The sequence below is a fragment of the Cygnus olor genome, chromosome 1, assembly GCF_009769625.2.
Source record: "Cygnus olor isolate bCygOlo1 chromosome 1, bCygOlo1.pri.v2, whole genome shotgun sequence".
Taxonomy (NCBI): Eukaryota; Metazoa; Chordata; class Aves; order Anseriformes; family Anatidae; genus Cygnus; species Cygnus olor.
The window spans coordinates 23,264,610-23,284,419 of NC_049169.1; the positions used below are offsets into that span (position 1 = coordinate 23,264,610).

A 19,810-nucleotide genomic window follows, 5' to 3' on the forward strand; every position below is an offset into this window, starting at 1 on the left:
GTGCTGTGTACTGAGGTTTCACATTCTGGAGCTGGAGTGTTCAAAAAAAAAACAGCAATGATTAAAATATGAAATATAGGCAGTTATGCAGTAAATTCTAATGGTTGTATTTGCTGGATAAACAGTTGAGGTTTTGCTAGCACTTTTTTTTTTAATTTTAAGAAAACCAGGTTTTTAACATTTAATTGTGTTCTGTGTGGAGGTTATTTTATACTCTGTAAAGGAAAAAAAAAAAGTCCCATAAAATTTAATTTCAGTCATTTAAGAACTTTAGAACATATACTCGAGTTAAGATTTCTTATTGTTAGACTCTTTTTTTTTTAATCTGTTGTTTGAATAAAAAAAAAAGCTAAACATTATTTAAAATGCTCAATCTAAAATCTTTTGAGCATACTGAAATGGTTGACTTTCATTGCAGGTGTGGGATGGCACAAAATGTCCCTACCCAACGTGGAGGGTACCTATAGAAGCAAAAGACCTGGAAGGAGAAAAAGTTCTTCTTCATCGGCTGCGAAATCTAACAGTGGATATTCTAGTTTATGACAACCACGTACAACTGGCAAAATCACTCAAGGTAATGTAGTTTGGTGTTTCTAGCTGTCATTTTGTGGCCTATTTTATACTTAAACTCACTTCAGAGAATGTATCAATTCAGTTCTGCTCTAAATTAGTTTCAAATATTATTCTTTATCTTTCAGTGTATTCCCCATACCTTTGATTTGAATGCAAAATTCCTTTGTGTGTAAAATAGCCTCATTACCCCTAAAATTTCCATGAAAAAAAAAAATCTTCCAATTAAGCAGTTCTTTACAGACATTATGGTATCGTATACAATCCTGTGGACATAATGCATTCAGAAAATGTATTCTGTGCTTCAGAAGTATTTTTTAAATGATATAAAGTGGGGTTAAACTTGTAGTCCCATTATAAAGGCCTGTAATTCTGAAGTCAATAAAGGATTTTATCTGTTCTATAAACTTCTGCAATGTGCAATGCTATCTTCATTTAGTGGGTCAGTAATGTTGATTATGCTTAGAGAAAACAACGTAATTAAACATTTGATCTTCAGCAATACTGCCATCTTGCTTCTAAATACAGTAAATTAGCAAAAATTACATCTTTCATTTTATGTCTTTACTTCTGTATCCAAGCATTGTTTTTAAGATAGTGCTTACCAGCAAAGAAGTGCAAATGGTAGACATTTGTTGTCTGGAGCTATCAGCAGATATGAAATCGATTTAATGCATAGTGCCCAGTCATAAGTAAATGACAGAAAGCAAAGTAACTTTCCTTCAAGTAAGAATTCATAACAAAACTTACAGAATTATTTCATTACTTACAGGTTATCTTCCAGAATTTTTCTTTTGCTAACTGTTCTCATCTATCAATAAGCATAAAAGCTGATGTTCCAATGAAGCATTATGTTTTGAAAATTAAGGGGGGGAAATGATGAATATTAATTAAAATTGATGAAATTAATTAAAAAATAATGAATCCCATATATATTCAGGAATTCCTGTTGAATATGTGCTACATGGGATGTCTTCATCAGTTTTTCCCATTTCTTTCCTTCCTATATGCCCTTTCTTACTTACCTGTAAAGCATCTGTGCATTTGTTGGATATTGCGTTGCATAGCAGAGGTTCTAATGTCCAAGGAAACTGTTTAGAAACCTGTCTTGACCTACTGAGCAGCACAGGCTGTGTTTTTCTCCTTCTGGCTATGTCCAAAGTTGCGATACTTTCAGTCATTTAAACTTCAGAATTTTATTTTTTTTTCTCTCACTTTTTAGTGAATTGTCTTAGAGTTATTGAAGAAAAAATGCTGATACCTTAGTAATTAGACTTCAGAAAGATTAATTGAGTTTACATTGCAATTTGTGCGATTAATTTTGTTTCACAGAAAAATCTAAAGATAATTAGATTTTTGGGACTCCTTATAAAATTGAAGCTTTAATAAAAGGTTTATTTTTAAATACTAGTGGAGATCATCTCACACTAAGAAAATTAATTAAAATACTGCTTATTAATCTGCATATTTTTTATTATTTCATACAGGGTCTTGTGCAAATATTTAAAAAAAATAATTTATGTGGAAGTATTAAACTGGAGGGAATTGAGTGTATGCATGTGCACCTTCGTGAGTGTAAACACAAGAACAGTGTGGACAGAAACTGTGTACAAAATGAGCTGCCAGTTTATGGTTTCAGAAACAATAAAAGCACACTATTTTTGAGCCATCTCTTCTGCATTTGAAAGGAGCTTGGAAATTGCCTTTTTATTGTAAATTGTTGAGGAGCTGTTAGGTTACACTCCCATGTTGTCATGTATTATTTGCAATGACAGTTGCAGCTCTGAAATGATGTTTTATGTAGGAACAATCTGCTTTATGCAGCCTCGTTACCAAGAAGGGCAGACTAAAAAATAAAAATAAAAAATCTTATTTATAATTGTATCTGTAGGTAAATGCTCACACAGGGAAGCTCTGATTAACGACTACACAGTCTAGAGAAACTGTGTGACTTATTACAGTTAATTGATAGCAAATCCTAGCCTGTGCTGAAGGCATTTGTTAAAAGCTCCTTGTTTGTGTTGTCTGTCCAGAGAACATTGAAGATGTGAGCATTTTATCCCTTTTCACCAGTCAAATAATATTTACAAATCTCTGTGAAGAGAACTTAGTAATTTCAAAGGGATGCTGCAGCTGATACTGCAAATAGACTTTTTGCAACCTATATTTGCTGGCCTTCTTCCCCTGGTAAAAAATGTGTCTTTTCAGCATTTGCTGCCTTAGCAGAACACAGAATTTTCAGAAATCTCATCTCCGAAATAGATTATTTCCTGGGGCATAGAAACATAAACAGAACTACAGCTAAGCAGAGACAATGGTGTTCACTTCATTTTTGCAGAATTTCCCTCTTCCTGTGACTACCCTTGGTGCGTGAGGCTTTCCTGTTTTTGTAGGAACCCCTGTCTGCAGCTAGCTCTCCAGAGTACAGTTGCTCCCTGTAGGTTGCAGTTTGTTGTTATCCACACTTCTTCCAGATTTCCCAGAGGTCCTCAGGATCCACTCAAACCTTACCATACAACTCAAAAAAAAAAAAAAAAAAAAAAAAAAAAGTCTGTGACATGGATTTCTCCATTTGGGGTGTTTTGCTCGATACTGAATGCCATGATGAGCATCAGAGGTCCATCAGTGCACAGTAGAGGAGACCAGCTGTCCACATCTGGTTAGAGATTTCCTTCATATACAGTTATTCAGTGGGTAGGTGGTACTGTGCATTCCCCGCATGGGTTAATATAATCTTTTTTCTTTTTTGCCATGTATTTTCTAGTTAGTATAATCAAAATAGTTAAGTGTGGTCACGCTCAAGGTCCTAGTCTTTAGTGTCTCGACATTTACTATTGTTATATGTCTTCAGGTGCAAAATGTGAATATTTTCTGTTGTTCTTCCGGCTGTATACAATCTCAAGTCTTTTTTGATGGTGCTAGTGTCTGTCTGAGTCACATTTCTAACCTGTAACTTCGAGTTGCTTGGCTGTATTATCTAGTTTCATACTTTTCAGGCTTGGGTAGTATTCCTTTGACCTGTGTGGTATTTTCTTCACTTGTATTAATTAAAAAGAACAAAAAACAACCCCACAACCTGTTTAATGGATTTAAGTTGCTTTTTTTTTTTTCCTTGGTGCAACCCGAGGTCCTTGGGACCACACCTAAATACTGTGTATGTGCTTCTTGTCACTTGCAAAAAGTTGTGCAAAATTTACTTAGTAAAATTTGAGTGTTGATATGAAAATGATCAAAAAGAAATCACTTTAAATATTATTAGCCATAAAATAGGCATAAAAGTCAGCATAGATTGATTTGGTTAAGTGATTCCTGTAGATAAAGACAAGCTGTTGTCACAAGTGTCTGTGTCCAAACGTAGATATTTAACTACCTTGACAAAAGACCTTTCAGAAATAATCAGTGTATTAAATATGAATGCAACCCATTATGTTTTGAAGTAATTATAAGAATTCGCTATACTAAAAAGTGTTGTTTTATTTTGAAGCTGTCTAGTTACAGGAAACTGTGACGTCTTAAAATTTTCTTTGGCTTTGTTATCTGTTTTTAAAATAGGCATATTTGAATTGTACTGCAATTAGGATGTTAGTGTATTTTGTAGTGTTGCCAGAAATGTGTTATTGTTTTAATTTCATTTTAAATAAATTTGCTTTGAATGAGGTAGGTAGGTAGTTCATAAATAAAATTCTGTCAAGAGTTGCTTTTGTACTAAATTTGAATAATGGCTCTGTAAATCATGTTTTTTTGCTTTAATGTAGATTATAATTTTGTCTCAGTCAAGTATATAATGTATACTTGATCTACAGGCATTCAGTAAACAACAGAAATACAGTAACATATTTAGCCTTAACACCCACAGCAGTTTTTCACTGTAAAGAGTAAGCAATGCTGCCTCCCAAAGGAATTTATGGAAATTGCAAGTCTGTCTTGCACAATCAGATCTGTTATTTTATGTTGACATTTATATCTTCCTGATGTTTTCAGTATTTGGCAATGCTGATTATAATGCATCTCTGTAGTACAGTTATGAGTGATATTAAAATATATAAAAATAATAGCGTTTTCAGAAGTGATCTAATAAAATGCATGTGGAGAAAGCAATTTTTTTTTTACTGATCGTAAATTTGGGGAAGTTGAGTGTTGCACTTGAAATATGTAATTCATTCGACTTTGCATGAATTTCAGCACACAATTTTAGAAGGCAAAATCAACATTTTACATTCTTGCCTTCTTGGCTCTCCGCTACCACGTTAGCAACATTAAATATTTATTTTTTTCATACAGTGTTTTTGAAAGAAAACAAAACCCACTTCAATTCTAATAGAATTTTTCCTGCTCATATACAAATTGCTCTTGGGAAAAAAAAAAAAAAGTAGGTTGACAATAATATATTGACATAAGGTTATTTGATAGGCAGAACTTAGTTAAGAACTTAAAGGCTGTTTATCCAAAAGCATTTGTCATAGTTATGTTTAGTTTTATAATGTCTGTCCCTTGCATTTTTGTTTATTGAACATACTTAAATGAAATTTAGCATCTGAAAAGAGAATAAATAAATATATAAATAAAAATGCTTCAGATAAGCCACGATCTAAATGTGCAAGTTGTCCTGTTTGTATCAGTGGGCCTTCTTGCATGCTTGTTTGGTTCTGCTGGAGATGGGCAATAGAAAGGAAAGGAGGACCTAAAAAATTCAGGGAATTTTTCTTGAAGTGCCATTATAGCATATCGACAGAGATGCTGTGCATTATTGTATTGATACAGCTGTAAGGAATGCTTCTCTTCTGGGAGTGGGGAAAAAAAAAAAGCTGCAAAGGATGTTCATTACCATAACTGAGTCCTGTTCCAGAAAGCATTTTGTTGCTATGAATTTATGGTTAGATACGGATTCAGTTAATGCAAGTGGTGGTGCTATGATATATATATTATTCAGTATCATATATATGTTACGTCCAGTACTTTCTTTCCTGCAGAATGCTTATGGGCTTAAGGTTCTTAACTGGATTTAGAGCAGATGGGTGGATCTCCTTAAGGGGGGAAAATCCCCTTCCAGATCTAAAAAGTGAACTATATCTTACAGAAGGTAAAGATAGGAAGACCGATGTAACCTAGGTGCAATGCTTTTGAAGCATTTATTTAGAGGAAACATACAATAAAAGAGCAGTAAACCGATGTTACGCTGCTTGCTTTATAATCTAAATGTTAGCTGTTTTTGTCTGTCGAGTGTGAAACAACATGAAACCTTCAGAAGCACCTCATTTCTAGCCTGCTAGCAACTGACAGTCCATCACCAGTAATTTCAATGGTTGTGCAAATATAAAGAGTGATGATACTAGTTATTGCCAGTAACCACGTATGGTAAGTTGTGTAAAACCAGTGAGATGCTTTCAATGGACAAAATGAGCAGCCCCTAATATACAGATAATTAAAACTCTGGTAGGAGCTCTATGGCAGAAGCAAAATAGGTGCTGGCTGAAGTGCAACTTTGTCCTAAGTGCCCGAATTTGAAAATATGCTGCCTTTTTCATACATTATTATTGTTTAAAGAAGCAGTTTGATACCAGCATTATATAGTCGTAGGCTGTTCCTTGATACAGATTCCAGAAGGATTCCAGAATCAAGGTGCTGCTCTGTCCTTTTGTGCATCCAGATGTTTATCTACTTGTAGTCTTAAAACCTGGCCAATCCAGTCTCATAGGTACACTTTCTTTACACAGGCAGATAGTGATAGGACAAAGGGGAAAGGTTTTAAACTAAAAGAGCGGAGATGTAGATCAGATGTTAGGAGGAAATTCTTCACTCAGAGGGTGGTCAGGCACTGGCACAAGAGAAGCTGTGCCCAGAGAAGCTGTGGATGCCCCATCCCTGGAAGTTTTCAAGGCCAGGTTAGATGGGACTTTGAGCAACCTGGTACAGTGGGAGGTGTCCCTGCTTATGGCAGGGGGATCGGAACTAGATGGTCTAAGGTCCCTTCCAAGAGAAGCCATTCTGTGATTCTGTGATTTTTTTGAGTTTCTACAGTTTAAAGTTACTCTGTCACTGGCTATCAGTGTATCTAAAATTAGAGCTAAAGCTGAAATAAGGCTTAACAGACTGGCTGCTGTAATATTAATGTTAATGGAATTCCATTTAAAATAATTTATCATTTATATAGTGCTATTTAAAAGATACTTAGGGTGAATATAAATCCAGGTTATTGAATATATGTAGCTTACCATCTATCAACTGAATCTTAGGTTAGACTTTAAAAAAATTATTTAGGTGCTAGTAAATTTGATTCAAAGGCCTTTAAGACACATCATAGGGAAATTAACAATATAATGAAGTCTCCAGATTATCTACCTCTAGAACATTGGTTTGGAGCTTTTTGGATGGAGTTGGTGATAGAGAGGGATAAAGGGGGTAAAATTCTGAAATAAAAACAAAGTTGTAAAGATATGTTCAGTGGTCTCCACTCTGTAACTTCTTTCTGAATAGGGACTTGTGTAAGTCCATTTGTGTAACTTGACCAAACTTCCAGAGAACACAAAATAAGCAAAACAGGAAGTACACACTCCATGTACTCCCTGGAAATCTGGGAGACTTTGGAATCCGTGTCTCAAAATCTTTGAATTTCTAATGCATTTCCTTTTCTTCTGGCATAGAAAAAATGTTATCTGTAAAGTAAAAGTGAGATACAGTAGAGAAACCTGTGTAAGCAGATGTATTTGTATACATAAAGAGATAACATGCCATGCATGTTGATGGACACGATGTGAATTGCTGAGGATGATCATACATGGCAAAGTTGCAGCATATCAGTCTCTTGAGGGTTGCATAGAGAATATAGAAGACAACTGTGCCCTCGGGAAAGGAATACATTGGCTCCCTTGATCTGTATTCTTAAGACTGCTTGAGAATCAGATTTTGTAAGAAGACTTATGCTGGTTCTGAATGCAGCCTTTGCTGCCAGTAATGTCTGATAAAGCAAAACTCATAGGTCACCCCAAGAGGTTTTGGAGTATCCATCTTTGAAAATATTCAAAACCCAGCTGGACAAGGCCCTGAGCAATCTGCTCTGCTTTGAGCAGGGTGGTTGGTGAGACGATGTCCAGAGGTCCCTGCCAAGCTTAGCTATTCTGTGATTCTGTAAAACAGGGAGAGCGCTTTATGAGGCCTACATTTTTCCAAGTAAATAGCTAACTTTGTGTTACCAAATCTTTTCTTTTTTTTAAGATTGGAAGTTTTCTGCGAATTTACAGTATTCATACAAAACAAGCAAGTGCTGAAAATGAAGATGTTTCCCATGTAGAATTCCATCTTCATGGTGGCACCTGTTACGGTCGAGGAATAGGAGTGTTACCAGAAAGTCACCCAGATGTTAAAGAACTAAAAACGTAAGTTCTACTTTTTTTTTTTCCTAGATGGTTCTGGAAAACAGCATTCCAACTGTACCAGTTTAGAATTGTAAATGGATGTAAGACCCAGAAACTCTGGAACAGAATATACCTTTAGCACTGCTAATGTGAAGAATAGGTATTTGGGAGGATAAGTAAATGAAAGGTATTTTTTTTCAATTGGAAAAATTAAGATTTCTATTTTATAGTGCTGTAATGAATCGGCAACTCTAACATACTTACTCTGTTTTATAGTGATATATTTTTAGAGATAAAAGCCATAGTTAAGCAACTGGCTTTAGGACACTTTAAGCATATGCATATGTGTTAGTTGCAAATAGTGAGTCTTAAAAGATGTTTAAAATGAAGCATGTAATATAAAACTTTTCTGAACCAAGTTTATACACAAGGAAAAGCTAAGTAACCAAAGTCCCTGTTCCTTTATCAGGAATATAGAATTTCTTTTGGCACTATGTTGTGTTTAAAGTTCCAGAAGTGCTCTGGAAAGGAGTGTCACCTGCATCATTAATATGCAGTCCTGCAACTTATGATTCAATTGAGTTTTATATCTCTGCTGGAGAATTTATGTCTGAACATTATACCTGTATGTTGATAAACAGTAAGTTTCATATATATAGTCTCTTATTCATATATCTATATATATATACACATGAGAGACTACTAGATTATAATATACGTAGCCATTTATTTTTAGATTCTTAGAATCTGTGGAACTGGCAGACAGTCAGAGTATGGATAGCATGTCTTCGCTGGAATTAGATAGCACTTCTAACAATATTGCAGGTAAGAATAACTGAAAACTGATTTCCTCTTTCTTCTAACATATATAAGTGATCAAGATAAGGTTACAGTTACTGCTTCTCTTAATGTGTGATATTACTTTCACATACAAAGTGTTAGAGAATTCTTTTGATTTATTAGACTGGAAATTGACCTTACGCTGTCCTATCTCATAGTAGAAACCTTTCACATACATTGAAAAATATTTTCATAGAAGGTAGTGAATAAATTATTAAACACAGGCTGTGTTCTTAATCGTACTATATTAGGTTATAAAATTGAGTGTCATAATAAATCCCTCTCTCTAACAGAAGGTTTGTTAAAGACAGACACTGGAAATGCCACTACACAGCTGCTTGCTGAGGAGACTTTCCAAATCCATCACGTGGAAAAGTTATGTTAGTGGGAGAGTTGGAAAGTATGGTGCCATGGAAAAGTAGTATCTTACGGACAGTTCTCCAGATCCTATATTAATTCTTTTAATGGTATTTTTATCTTAGAATAAAAATAACTGAAAGTTAATTAAACTCTAAAGCTGGTTGAACACAGTCTGCATCTTTGCTTCTGGCTTTTAAAATCCTACATTACTTAGCCATCAGTAGAATACTTAGAAAGAATTTTGAATGGATTTACTGCACTGTGTATGTGTAGTAGAGGCTGTTCAGAGGAGGGACCAGGCAGTCCATATTTTTTTTAGAATAATGTCTGTATTCTTGTCCAGAAAGATTGTAAAGGGATAAATACAGTTTATATCAGCAGTTATCATTCATTCTATACACTATGAAAAATCAGAGTTAATTTTATGTGTTCAACTTTTTGTTGTGTATTTGTGTGTCTATCTGGTTTTGTATGTCCACATGGTAAAGAAGAAAAGGAAGGAAAATAATTAGGAAATTTTTCTTGATTTCAGATCTTGAGTCACAGAGATGTCAGCAATTATCTGTTACAGGTAAGGAACATTTTGATGACAAAATAAAGTTTATTTCTACTAAAGAACAAAAGCTGTTTTTGAGACATCAGCTCAAATGTTGAAGTAATGTCTATTACTTATTACAGTAAGAACTATTGTAAGATTCTAAGTTTATGAATTGTTTTTATTTATAAAGGAATAAAACAAGTAGGCATTTTATTTCCATATGTAGAGTTTCTACACCGTGGTCCCACAGCCTTATCTTAAAGGCTGCAGTAGCATGTTGTATTAATAAAACTGAGGCTGCAACTTCGAGGGGAAAGATAAGGAGAGAATTAAGAGAAAATGCATACCTGCAGTGGCCATTCCGCATATTCCAAATGCTGTGTTGTTTAATAGGTATGTGTGGCTTTTTTTTGTTGTTTTGCAGTATTGACAGATCATCAGGATTTGAGTAACACGGTACTGAAAACTATTCGGAACAGCAGAGCTCCTCAACAGTATCGCATTAGAGCAAAGCTGAGAACTTTTAAACCCCAGAAGCTCTATCAGTCTATTAAACTTCATTGTTCCAAATGCAATTCTTTGTAAGTGCTTTACACAGTAAAAGTAATTTAGAAATTGTTCTATGTGTTTTAGGATGTCTAGATTTTCAGTGTATTTTTATCTTCTTTTTGTGTAAAATGAGCTGAATTTAAATGTATTTCATTTTGAGCAAAGATTTGAAGCTCACTGGTAATAAGAAAATTTGAAATCATCAGATGGGTTACAGTTACAGGATCCTTTTTGCACTTTCAAAACAATTTTTCTTTACTTTCAAATTTGACAGTGAGCATTTCTTACACTGACGTTGTATTTAAGTACTTGGTTCTGTCTTGCAAATTTAAAATAGGATGTGCAAAAGGGTGTGATAGTCATAGAATCATAGTCTCTAAATTATGGTCAGCATTATTATGTCTTTGGATAAAGTGAATCTTCCAGAGGAGCCATCTTTTCTTGATCCAAAAATACCAGGGAAATAACATTCATCTCACTATTTTTGTCTTTTTTCTGACTCAAGTCAATTTGCTCACCAATTTTATGATTGTTATTTCCCTTGTAATGTGGTTTCTCGTTGTATCAAATAATGTTTGATTAAATGATCTCACCTAAAAACAGCCATTTCTACTGTAATCTCTCTAAAATGGGGGAAAGTTTCTTTGACACAGCCTATTTTCAATTAAAATATAAAGTGACATGCATTTTAGTGCTATTCATGATTATCTGAATCCTGTATCACTTTTTTTTTTTTACGTGGGTTAGCCTCGCATCAGTCCTGAGCAAACGGCTTTATGTTAAACTGCTGTAAACTGTTTCCTTCTTTAAGTGATGGCATGTTAGCATTCTCCTATCCTTTTGGATTTTTTTATATAATCAAAATTTATTATAAATGAAAGTCACTGAGACAAGAAAATGCCCATACTAGCTTTTCCTGGTGCTTTTGGGTGCAAAGTAGTATGCTTGCTCCTTTAACAGTATTTCTCATCAGATGTTGTTATAATATTATCTTGGTTGCTAATGTAAGAAGAAGTAGTGCTTCATCATCTTCAAAACATAGAAGTACTTGATCTTTATTACCAAGTATAAAAAGGAAATAATTACCAACTCTCTCTGCCACTTTTTCAGATATATTTGCCAACTCTGTATAAGCCTGTAGAATTGGTAGGATTTTGTTTGTTCCTTTTGAGCTTTATCCTTATCCCACAATTTTACTTGACTTTATATAAATTCTTGACTTGTTAGATTCTCCATTCCTGTTTGAGTCTCCTGCTGTTTCACGTATTGCTGCCATCTTTTTGCCTCATAATTAGGGCAGACTTTCAACCAGAAAGATTTGCAAGGCTTCAGTTAGAGTATTCTTACTACTGCTACTGCTACCATCCTGCAGCAGTGATGGGACTACTTGCAGTGATTTTCCAGAAATTTAGCTTCTCTGTTCTCAACATTGTATGTCAGGTGAAAGGAATCAGTGAAATACAATACTGCAGCTTGAGTTGAGTGAATTAAAAGGCCAGAGATGGAAATGTGATTCTTACATATTCTGCTGTGGCAAAGAAGTTGTTTCCTGTTTTAGCATGTACTGAAGAGCTTGACTGAACAAAGTTCAATGTGAATTTGAACCTTTAACTTTCTGCAGTAAGATGCTTATAATTCTTCATACATAAAGCCCTAGTGAGAGGTGTATTTTTGTTTTTTTCAGACTTTGAAAGATTCCCTCTAAATAGCAAAATATTCTCAGAATGATTGAGATTGGAAGGATCTTCTGGAGGTCATATGGTCCAGCCTCCCTGCTCAAGCATGACCACTTAGACTATGTCCACGTGGCTTGTGAATATTTCCAAGGAGGGAGACTCCGCAACCTTTCTAGGCAACCTGTTCCATTGCTCAGCCACCAAAGTGTTTCCTGATGCTCAGACAGAACCTGTTGTGTTTCAGTTTGTGCCCTTTACCTCTTGTCCTGCTGCTGGACACCACTGAAAAGAGTCTGGCTTTGTCCTCTCTGCCCCTCGGGTATTTATATGCATTGATGAGATCCCCCTTGAGCCTTCTCTTCTCCAGGATCAAAAATAAATAAATAAATAAATCTCAGCCTTTCCTTATAAGAGAGATACTCCAGTTCCTTAATCATTTTTGTGGTCGTTTGTTGGACTATGTTATGTCCAACTCTTTCTTGTTTACTGGGGAGCCCAGAACTGGACACAGTACTCCAGCTGTGGCCTCACCTCTGCAGAGTAGAAGGTAAGGATAACTTCCCTCAACCTGCTGGCAATACTTTGCCTAATGCAGCCCAGGCTGCCATTAACCCTGTTTGTGGTGAGGGCGCACTGCTGACTCATTTTCAACTTAGTGTCTACTGGGACCCCCGGATCCTGTTCTGCAGAGCTGCTTTTGAGCTGGGTATCCCCCAGCATATACTGGTGCGTGGGCTTGTTCCTCCCCCTATGCAAGACTTTATACTTCCCCAAAGTCCCTGTGAACTTCCCTGTCAGACCATTTCTTCAACCTGTTGAGGTTCTCTTGGATGACAGCATGACCCTCTGGTGTATCTGCCACCCTCTCCAGTCGTCAGCAAACTTGCTGGGGCTGCACTCATCATTCAGATAACTAATGAAGGTGTTAAACAGGACTGGATCCCATATTGACCCCTGGGGTACTCGGCTAGTTACTGGCCTCCAGTTACACTTTGCACTCTTTGCGCCACTGATCACCATCCTCTGGGCCCAGCTGTTTCCTCACTGTCTGCCCATTCAGCCTACTCATCAGCAGCTCATCTATGAAGATATTATGGGACTTATTGTCAAAAGCCTTACTAAAGTTCAGGTGGACAACATCTGCGGCTCTTCCCTCATCTACCAGACTGGTCATTTCATCGTAGAAACTTATGAATTTGGTCAAGTATGATTTCCCGTTGGTGAATCCATGCTGATTGATTTTCTTGCCCTTCATGTACCTGGAAATGGTTTCCGGGATTATCTGCTCCATCTTCTTCCTAGAGATAGAGATGAGGCTGTACAGCCCTTAGTTCCCTGTGTCCTCTTTGCCCTTTTTTGTAGATGGGAGTAATGTTCCCTTTTTCTGTTATTGATATAAATGGAAATAGTTTTATTTGTATACCCACACTAAAGAGATTACAACCCTCGGGTTTCATTTTCCTGAAACCAATTTGTTCCATTCCTGCCTGTGCAGGAAATCTACAGGCTATAGAGGCCAGAAGTTTAACTTTTCCATTTAAAATAGTTATCCAGGAACACAAACGGAAAGAGTTCACATGAACAGCAGCAGTGTGCTCATGAAAAGAAAGTTCAGATTCAACAAGACTTTTGTGTATCAATTTTATAGTTATAGCAGAAGAATATCAAAGTTTGGGCTTTATAGGCAGGAATTGTTCTATTCACTGGTTAAAGCAAGCTGCTCTTGGGTTTGAAAGATAAATCATCAAAGTAAGCTGCAGGAGTTGTTGGTATATTCTCTTTAACTCTACTCTGAAGGTTGCTATCTACTTTCTTCCAATATTTATGAAATAGCCCAAGCTCTGCCCAGGCAGGTCTGTCTTGCTTAGGAGAAAACATCCTAATGTTTTTTTTTTCTTTCTGTACCACCTGTTGGCTCTTTTCCTGGTAAAATTTTTGCTGTTAAAATTTGAATTCCTTGCATTATTTCCCTGTGGGTGACAACTGGAAATGTATGAATGGTGCTCTCTAATACAACAGAAAAAAACCTCTGTGACGCAGAGTTGCAGATTTTGCTTTTACAATGCATATGTGAAGCAATTCTTCTTTTGCACTTCTTTTTTCTTTCTCCAAAATACACAAAGTAAAATAGGCAGGAACATAAAACTGGAATTTGTATGAGGTTGGAAGGTCATTTAATTCCTCTAAAACGGTGTGCAACGGTGTGTGGCTTTTTTAAGGCCCAACTGAAATCCCTTAAATCTGTTATTCATTTTTCCATGGATTTACATGTGTGAACAAAGCCACTAGCCTGCCTTTGCTCATAGGTAAGCTTACATTACTCCATATATTTGTTAAAATGGAAATGAATTTTCTTAATATAATTTGCTGTATAGCTCTTAATGCCTAAATTGATGTAAATATATATTTTCCTGTATATACTTTAAGTCTCATGACTTTTAATATTTATTCAGAGTTCTGTCTTCCTTGTTGCTAGATTGCTGTTAGCATTTACATATTAATTTTGGAAATGGTTTTAGGCAAGAAGTTCCAGATGGAGATGCCTTTGACTTAATTTTGCAAGGCTCTGCAGTTACTCCCCCAAACCCAGAATTACACAGTACGTCCTGGTATGAATCTGTAATGTGGACAACACAAGACCAGAAACAAAGGAAAATAACTATTCATTTTGTAAAGCACGATGAAATGCTTCTATATCCTGAAGATACTTTGCTTATGATAGAAGGTAAGATAAATAAAATACAAATATATCACTTCTTAAGGCCCAGTGTTTGCTCTGGGTGTATATATAAATAATAAAACAAAGTTAAGATATGTTCAATTTACATTCAGTGTAAGTAGTAATAATCAAAGGCATTTCCTAGAAAAAGGAAAACTCATCTGGAACTTTGTTAATGTTGTAGCCACAGAGGAAAATGTAATCTTTGAAGGCTCATAAGATTGGTCAGGTGCTTCTTCTACCTATTCTAAGCTATACCAGTAAGTTTGTTGGTGGTTCTCCTGAAATTAATATCTGGCTATGTTGTTTTCCAGCTGTGCTTACTGATTTTTCGGGTCACATTTGAAGTCTGGCTGAGCCTTCTAAAAATAATTTTTAGTCTTGATATTGTAAAGGTTTGGAAGTCGTATGATAGAAGCTTACATTTAACTTTGTCAGCCTCTGGATGTCAGTGTTGTTTCAGACAAATAGAGCTTCTTGCAGCATGTTGTTTTTTTAATCAGATTTTCTTCAGGGAAGAGAAATATCCACTAAAGTTTAAACAAAGCAATTTAGCAAGAATCCAAATAAGGAATATTTTTGATAGAATAAGAATAATAAATTCTCAGTACAAAACAAAGTCCTTAATTTTCCTGAAGTATTGGTGTGAATAAGTAAATGTGAGTCAGGTGGTCCTTTGCATCAGGGTCAATAGCAAACCACTTCTGTTTCCTGCTATGTTTTATGTTTGACTAATTCTGATAGCAGGTTTATGTCTCTGAGATGTTCCAAACTGGATTTGTGTGTGTGTGTAATCCAATCATATCTTTGTAGGGAAAAAAAAAAGAAATAATAAAATATTTCTACTGTGTTCTTTTAAAATAACTAAAACAACTTGTTCTTTTTCAGATATTAAAATGGCAGCAACTAAGTATCTGTGCATGTGGAAATACGTGCTTCATGTTGGAGCATAGGCAGTATTTTAGCTCCTTTTTTTCCCAGGACGTTGATCATGAACCCTTTCCAAGCCATGTGCTAGTTTCACTTTCATCTTATAAGTTTTTGGAGGTTAAGATTTTGAAGTCTCCCTAGAAATCTTCCTAATACTTTTCCAGATACAGACCAAACTCCAAGGCGAAATGCATTATGACAATTAATAGACAGGCACGGTCAAGTTTCTGTTTGCTTGTTAAACACAAGCAAATTTCTCTTGTCTAACATGAGACTCTGTTCTTCCCTATGTTCATTATACTGAAGCAAGAACTTCTTGTCTTGTGTTTGGCACCTATTGCACTGGGATTGAGGAAATAGTTGGATAATGGACAGAATTTTTAGGTGAGCCTTCATAGGGAGTGAGGGAAATCTATGACCATTGCTGCAGATCAGTTGAACTGAAGAGTGAAATGTTAGTTAACACGTAGATTATTGCTCCTTGCATATTCTCATTATTTTTAATGATATGAATCACAGTGATTTCACATAACCCCTGGTAATTCTGTATGTTTTATGCTAGTCTCATAGGAGCCAGAATACATTCACTTGATGCAACTTCATATTAGAGCAAAGTTGAAAGTCTGGAGGCCTTTTAGCAATGCCATAGTTAAAACTACCCTGAATTCAGTATATTTATTCCTTTTTCAGTATATTTATTCCTTTGATGAGAGTTAGGCTGCATATGAGAGGCTTTAACTACATCACTGGACTTGGAGGACCTTTGGAGAAGCTATTTTCAGATATATCTGTCTTTTTTCCTTAAACTTTTTTTATCGGTTGCTCATTGAGGATGTTTCACGTTATTGTGCATTTTTGTATCACCAGTGCACCTTTATTGATATGCACCTTTATTGATTTCTTCTCTAGTTACATCTGCAATACAAGTTACAAATATATACATTAAATATTTTACGTCCCGGTGCCATAATAGCTTGTCATAAAATCTTTGAAAGGTCTTAATTAGAGTTAGTGATAAACAGTTGTAGAAAATATTTGTTTGCTCACTTTTATTATGTGTTGTTCGGTAGTTGATTAAAAAGTATATTTTTGTAGAACTGCTATTTCCAAATAAATAAGGAGGAACTGCTGACTCCCTCAAGTGTAGAGAGGCCTTGCAGAGAGATCTTGACAGACTAGAGGGCTTGGCAGTCACCAACCGCATAAAGTTTAAAAAGAGCAAGTGTTAGATTCTGCACCTGGGGTGGAGGAGTCTTGGGTACACACACAGACTGGGGCACAAGATGCTGGAGAGATCCCTTTCCTAGATCCCACGGATAGGTATCTAGGGTTTTTGGTTGACAACAAGTTGAATATAAGCTAGCAGCATGGCCTGGCAGCCAAAAGGGCCAACTGTACCCTGGGGTGCATCAGGCACAGCATTGCTAGCCAGTTGAGGGAAGGGTTTGTTCACTGTTCTGTGCTGGTCAGGCTTCCTGTCAAATGTGATGTGTTTAAATTGGTACTTTTTCATAAACTGATGATTGAAAATTAATAGGTTTTTGCCACTTAGAAGCTGGAAAACCAGTTACTAAGATGAATTTGCACATTTTCTTTATTCTTTTTTTTTTTTTTTTAAGACAATTACTAGTGAAATCACAGTAGAAATTATATGGAAGTGATTTTAACTAAATAGAGCTTCATGGTTACCATGATAACTCTAAGGAAGATATTAAGACATCTGCTCTAATAAATGTCCATCTTTTTTTTTTTTTTTATTGAGTTTGATGTTGAGGTAGTGAGAAGATAATGGACCTTTTTTCCTTTTTTTTTCCCATAATGGGTTTTAGTTTATAGTGGAAGTTCTGAAACGAACATCCAGGCAGCCAGGAAACATAACTTGTTCAATTTATTCTTGATTACAGTTTAAGAAAACATTTTTCTGTTTTTAATAGGTGGAACATCAAAAGAAATCTGGAAGCTTACAAGAAGATTTAAATGTGTTATTCCTGTGAGATCCACAAAGAATGATCTTGAATTATTAGATCTTTCAGCTCCTTTTCTTTTACAAGGAAAAGTAAAATATTATGGGTAGGTTAAATGTGTATTTATTAATACGTTAAGAGTTGCAGTATTAAATGGAGATCATTTCCTTCAGTAATAAACACGACAGTGCTCAAGTAATAATGTGTCCAAAGAATCTTTGATACAAAGGATGTATAAAAGCATCCTTTTGACTGAACTGTAGTTGGGTATCTTGCTCACTTGCACTATAAAACATACACCTTTAATTACACAGCAACCCAGCTTCAGTCTTGCCTTTGGTCTGTGTTTACAGCGTTGACTACATAGGCAGAAATGTGCATATAAGCCTCTTCAGGCTGCAGAATGCCTAAATCTTCATTTTGAGTCCAAATCTCCTATTTTCTGGACAGTCAAATACCATTTTCTGGTCTTACTCAGTAGACTAAGATCAAAACGTATGTTGCTTTAAAATTGTAAGCTGTTTTTTTTTTTCCACATAGATAACACAGACCCCAGAAAATGAATTCAGGCTGTCGATCCAAGTCTTGTTCTCTCTCTAATTCCTAGTGTTGGGAAAGCTTGATTTTTGGACGACCTTTTCTCACCATTTGCTGTATATTGAGATCCACAACACTGCAAAATACCTTGCCTATTTGTGGATGACAGTAGCTGTAGGAACAACTTCAACAGGTGTCTGAATTCCACAGTTCCCAGAGCTGTGGAATGTGGTACACTCATCTAGGTCTGCTGTCTGTGCTGTGACTTGGAATACTGTATTCCTGTTCAATGAGTGCTAGCAGCAGTATGTTTTCCCAGTACTGCACAGCAGCATACAGGTCAGAAAACTCAGAAATACCAGTTTACCTCATGCAAGCTACTAAGTCCTCCTTCTTGGCAGTCCTAATAACTTCAAGCAGAGCTATGTGTTGCACTACTTCAGGCCTGTAGGCAGTAAAAAAATAAATTAAAAAAATCTATGCAGAAATATTGCATATTTTATGTGAACCCTAATGCCCTCCCATAAGGGCCTGATAAAATGAATACAGATGTCATTTACCATATATTGTTTTGACCTTTCCAAATGTGGCTGTTCACAACTTTTTGAAATAAATAAAATTAACTTCATTGAGTTTGGCTTCATATCCCTTGGACGGAATTAGGCCTGTTGACTTTTGACATGTAGCTCAAATAGATAATGCATGTTTAATTTGATTTCTAACTGTAACATGCTAGCACAGAAGCTTAATTTGGAAAAAATAGCTATTCTGGTATTTTGCTTCTTGAGGAAAATGAGAAGAACTTTTGGAAATTTTTCAATATTTTCATCCACTTGCAGCATTTACTTACTATGTCACATTGTGTAAAATTCATAATGATATGTAAATATGTCAGCATTAAATCAAGAGATAGCTTTAATAGCTCAATTAATGTTTGAACATAGGTAAAGCCAAATTTCTCTTCTAACCCTGTTCTGTTTTTAGAGGATGCTGTAAGTTCAGATTAATTCTTGCTATTACAAAATGAGATGTTGTTTGTATTGCTGAATAACTCAGTGGTGATATTTCTTCTCAGGGATGATTCAAAAGCGGCATTAAGGATTTTGATGTAGTCTAAAGCTTGTGAGTCCAGTGAAATAGTTGTTGAAAGCAGCAATAGAAATACTTTTGTGCTCCCATTGAGTAAGGAAATCTGAATGATTTCTGATCTGTGCAGAAGGCCTCTAGTATTAACCTTTCTGTGCTTGGTTGGTCTTACCATCTCGTTTTCAATGCTAGGTGCAAGCAGTGTTCAACTCCAAAGCCTATTAAGAATCTAAGTTCCCTGGCAGCAGAACCACGACCATCATGGGAACCAACCGAAATAGCACAAGGTCAGCTGATGTGCTACTGTCCTAAAAGTGTTTTGTGTCCTGATTCTTAAGTGTGTATACAAAATAGCTTGGTTTGCAGGTTGCAGTTTTGTATAGAAGGCATATAAATTATGGCTACCTTTGAGTACAAAGCTGTAAAATTTATTCACCTTTTACAAACTGAAATTAAATATTTCCTTTTTTTCTAGTATGAATTAAATATCCTATATGTTGAATAGTTTATTTTACCATAGTTGTCACTAGTAAAGCTTGTCATAGTGCAGATGTAATTAATCTTTGGTTGCATCAATACAGATGTCATTTTTTAAGCTGTGTACATGCTTGCAGTATTAGAAATTAGTAACGTGCAGTTTTTGTGACCTGACTAAAGCAAATCTTATTTAATGATTAATGAAGTTAAAC

General features: G+C 35.6%; 1 protein-coding gene across 4 annotated transcripts in view; it reads left to right on the forward strand.

Moving 5' to 3' along the window:
- POT1 (protection of telomeres 1) overlaps positions 1-19,810 on the forward strand; it is a 73,550-nt gene that overhangs the window by 46,396 nt on the left and 7,344 nt on the right. For all 4 annotated transcript variants that reach the window (XM_040549667.1, XM_040549648.1, XM_040549640.1 and 1 more), the window contains 8 exons: positions 419-574; positions 7,783-7,943; positions 8,659-8,747; positions 9,655-9,693; positions 10,085-10,241; positions 14,405-14,610; positions 17,469-17,604; positions 19,314-19,408. In XM_040549667.1, the coding sequence (XP_040405601.1) occupies positions 419-574; positions 7,783-7,943; positions 8,659-8,747; positions 9,655-9,693; positions 10,085-10,241; positions 14,405-14,610; positions 17,469-17,604; positions 19,314-19,408 (1,039 nt within the window). The remainder of the gene's footprint in view (positions 1-418; positions 575-7,782; positions 7,944-8,658; positions 8,748-9,654; positions 9,694-10,084; positions 10,242-14,404; positions 14,611-17,468; positions 17,605-19,313; positions 19,409-19,810) is intronic.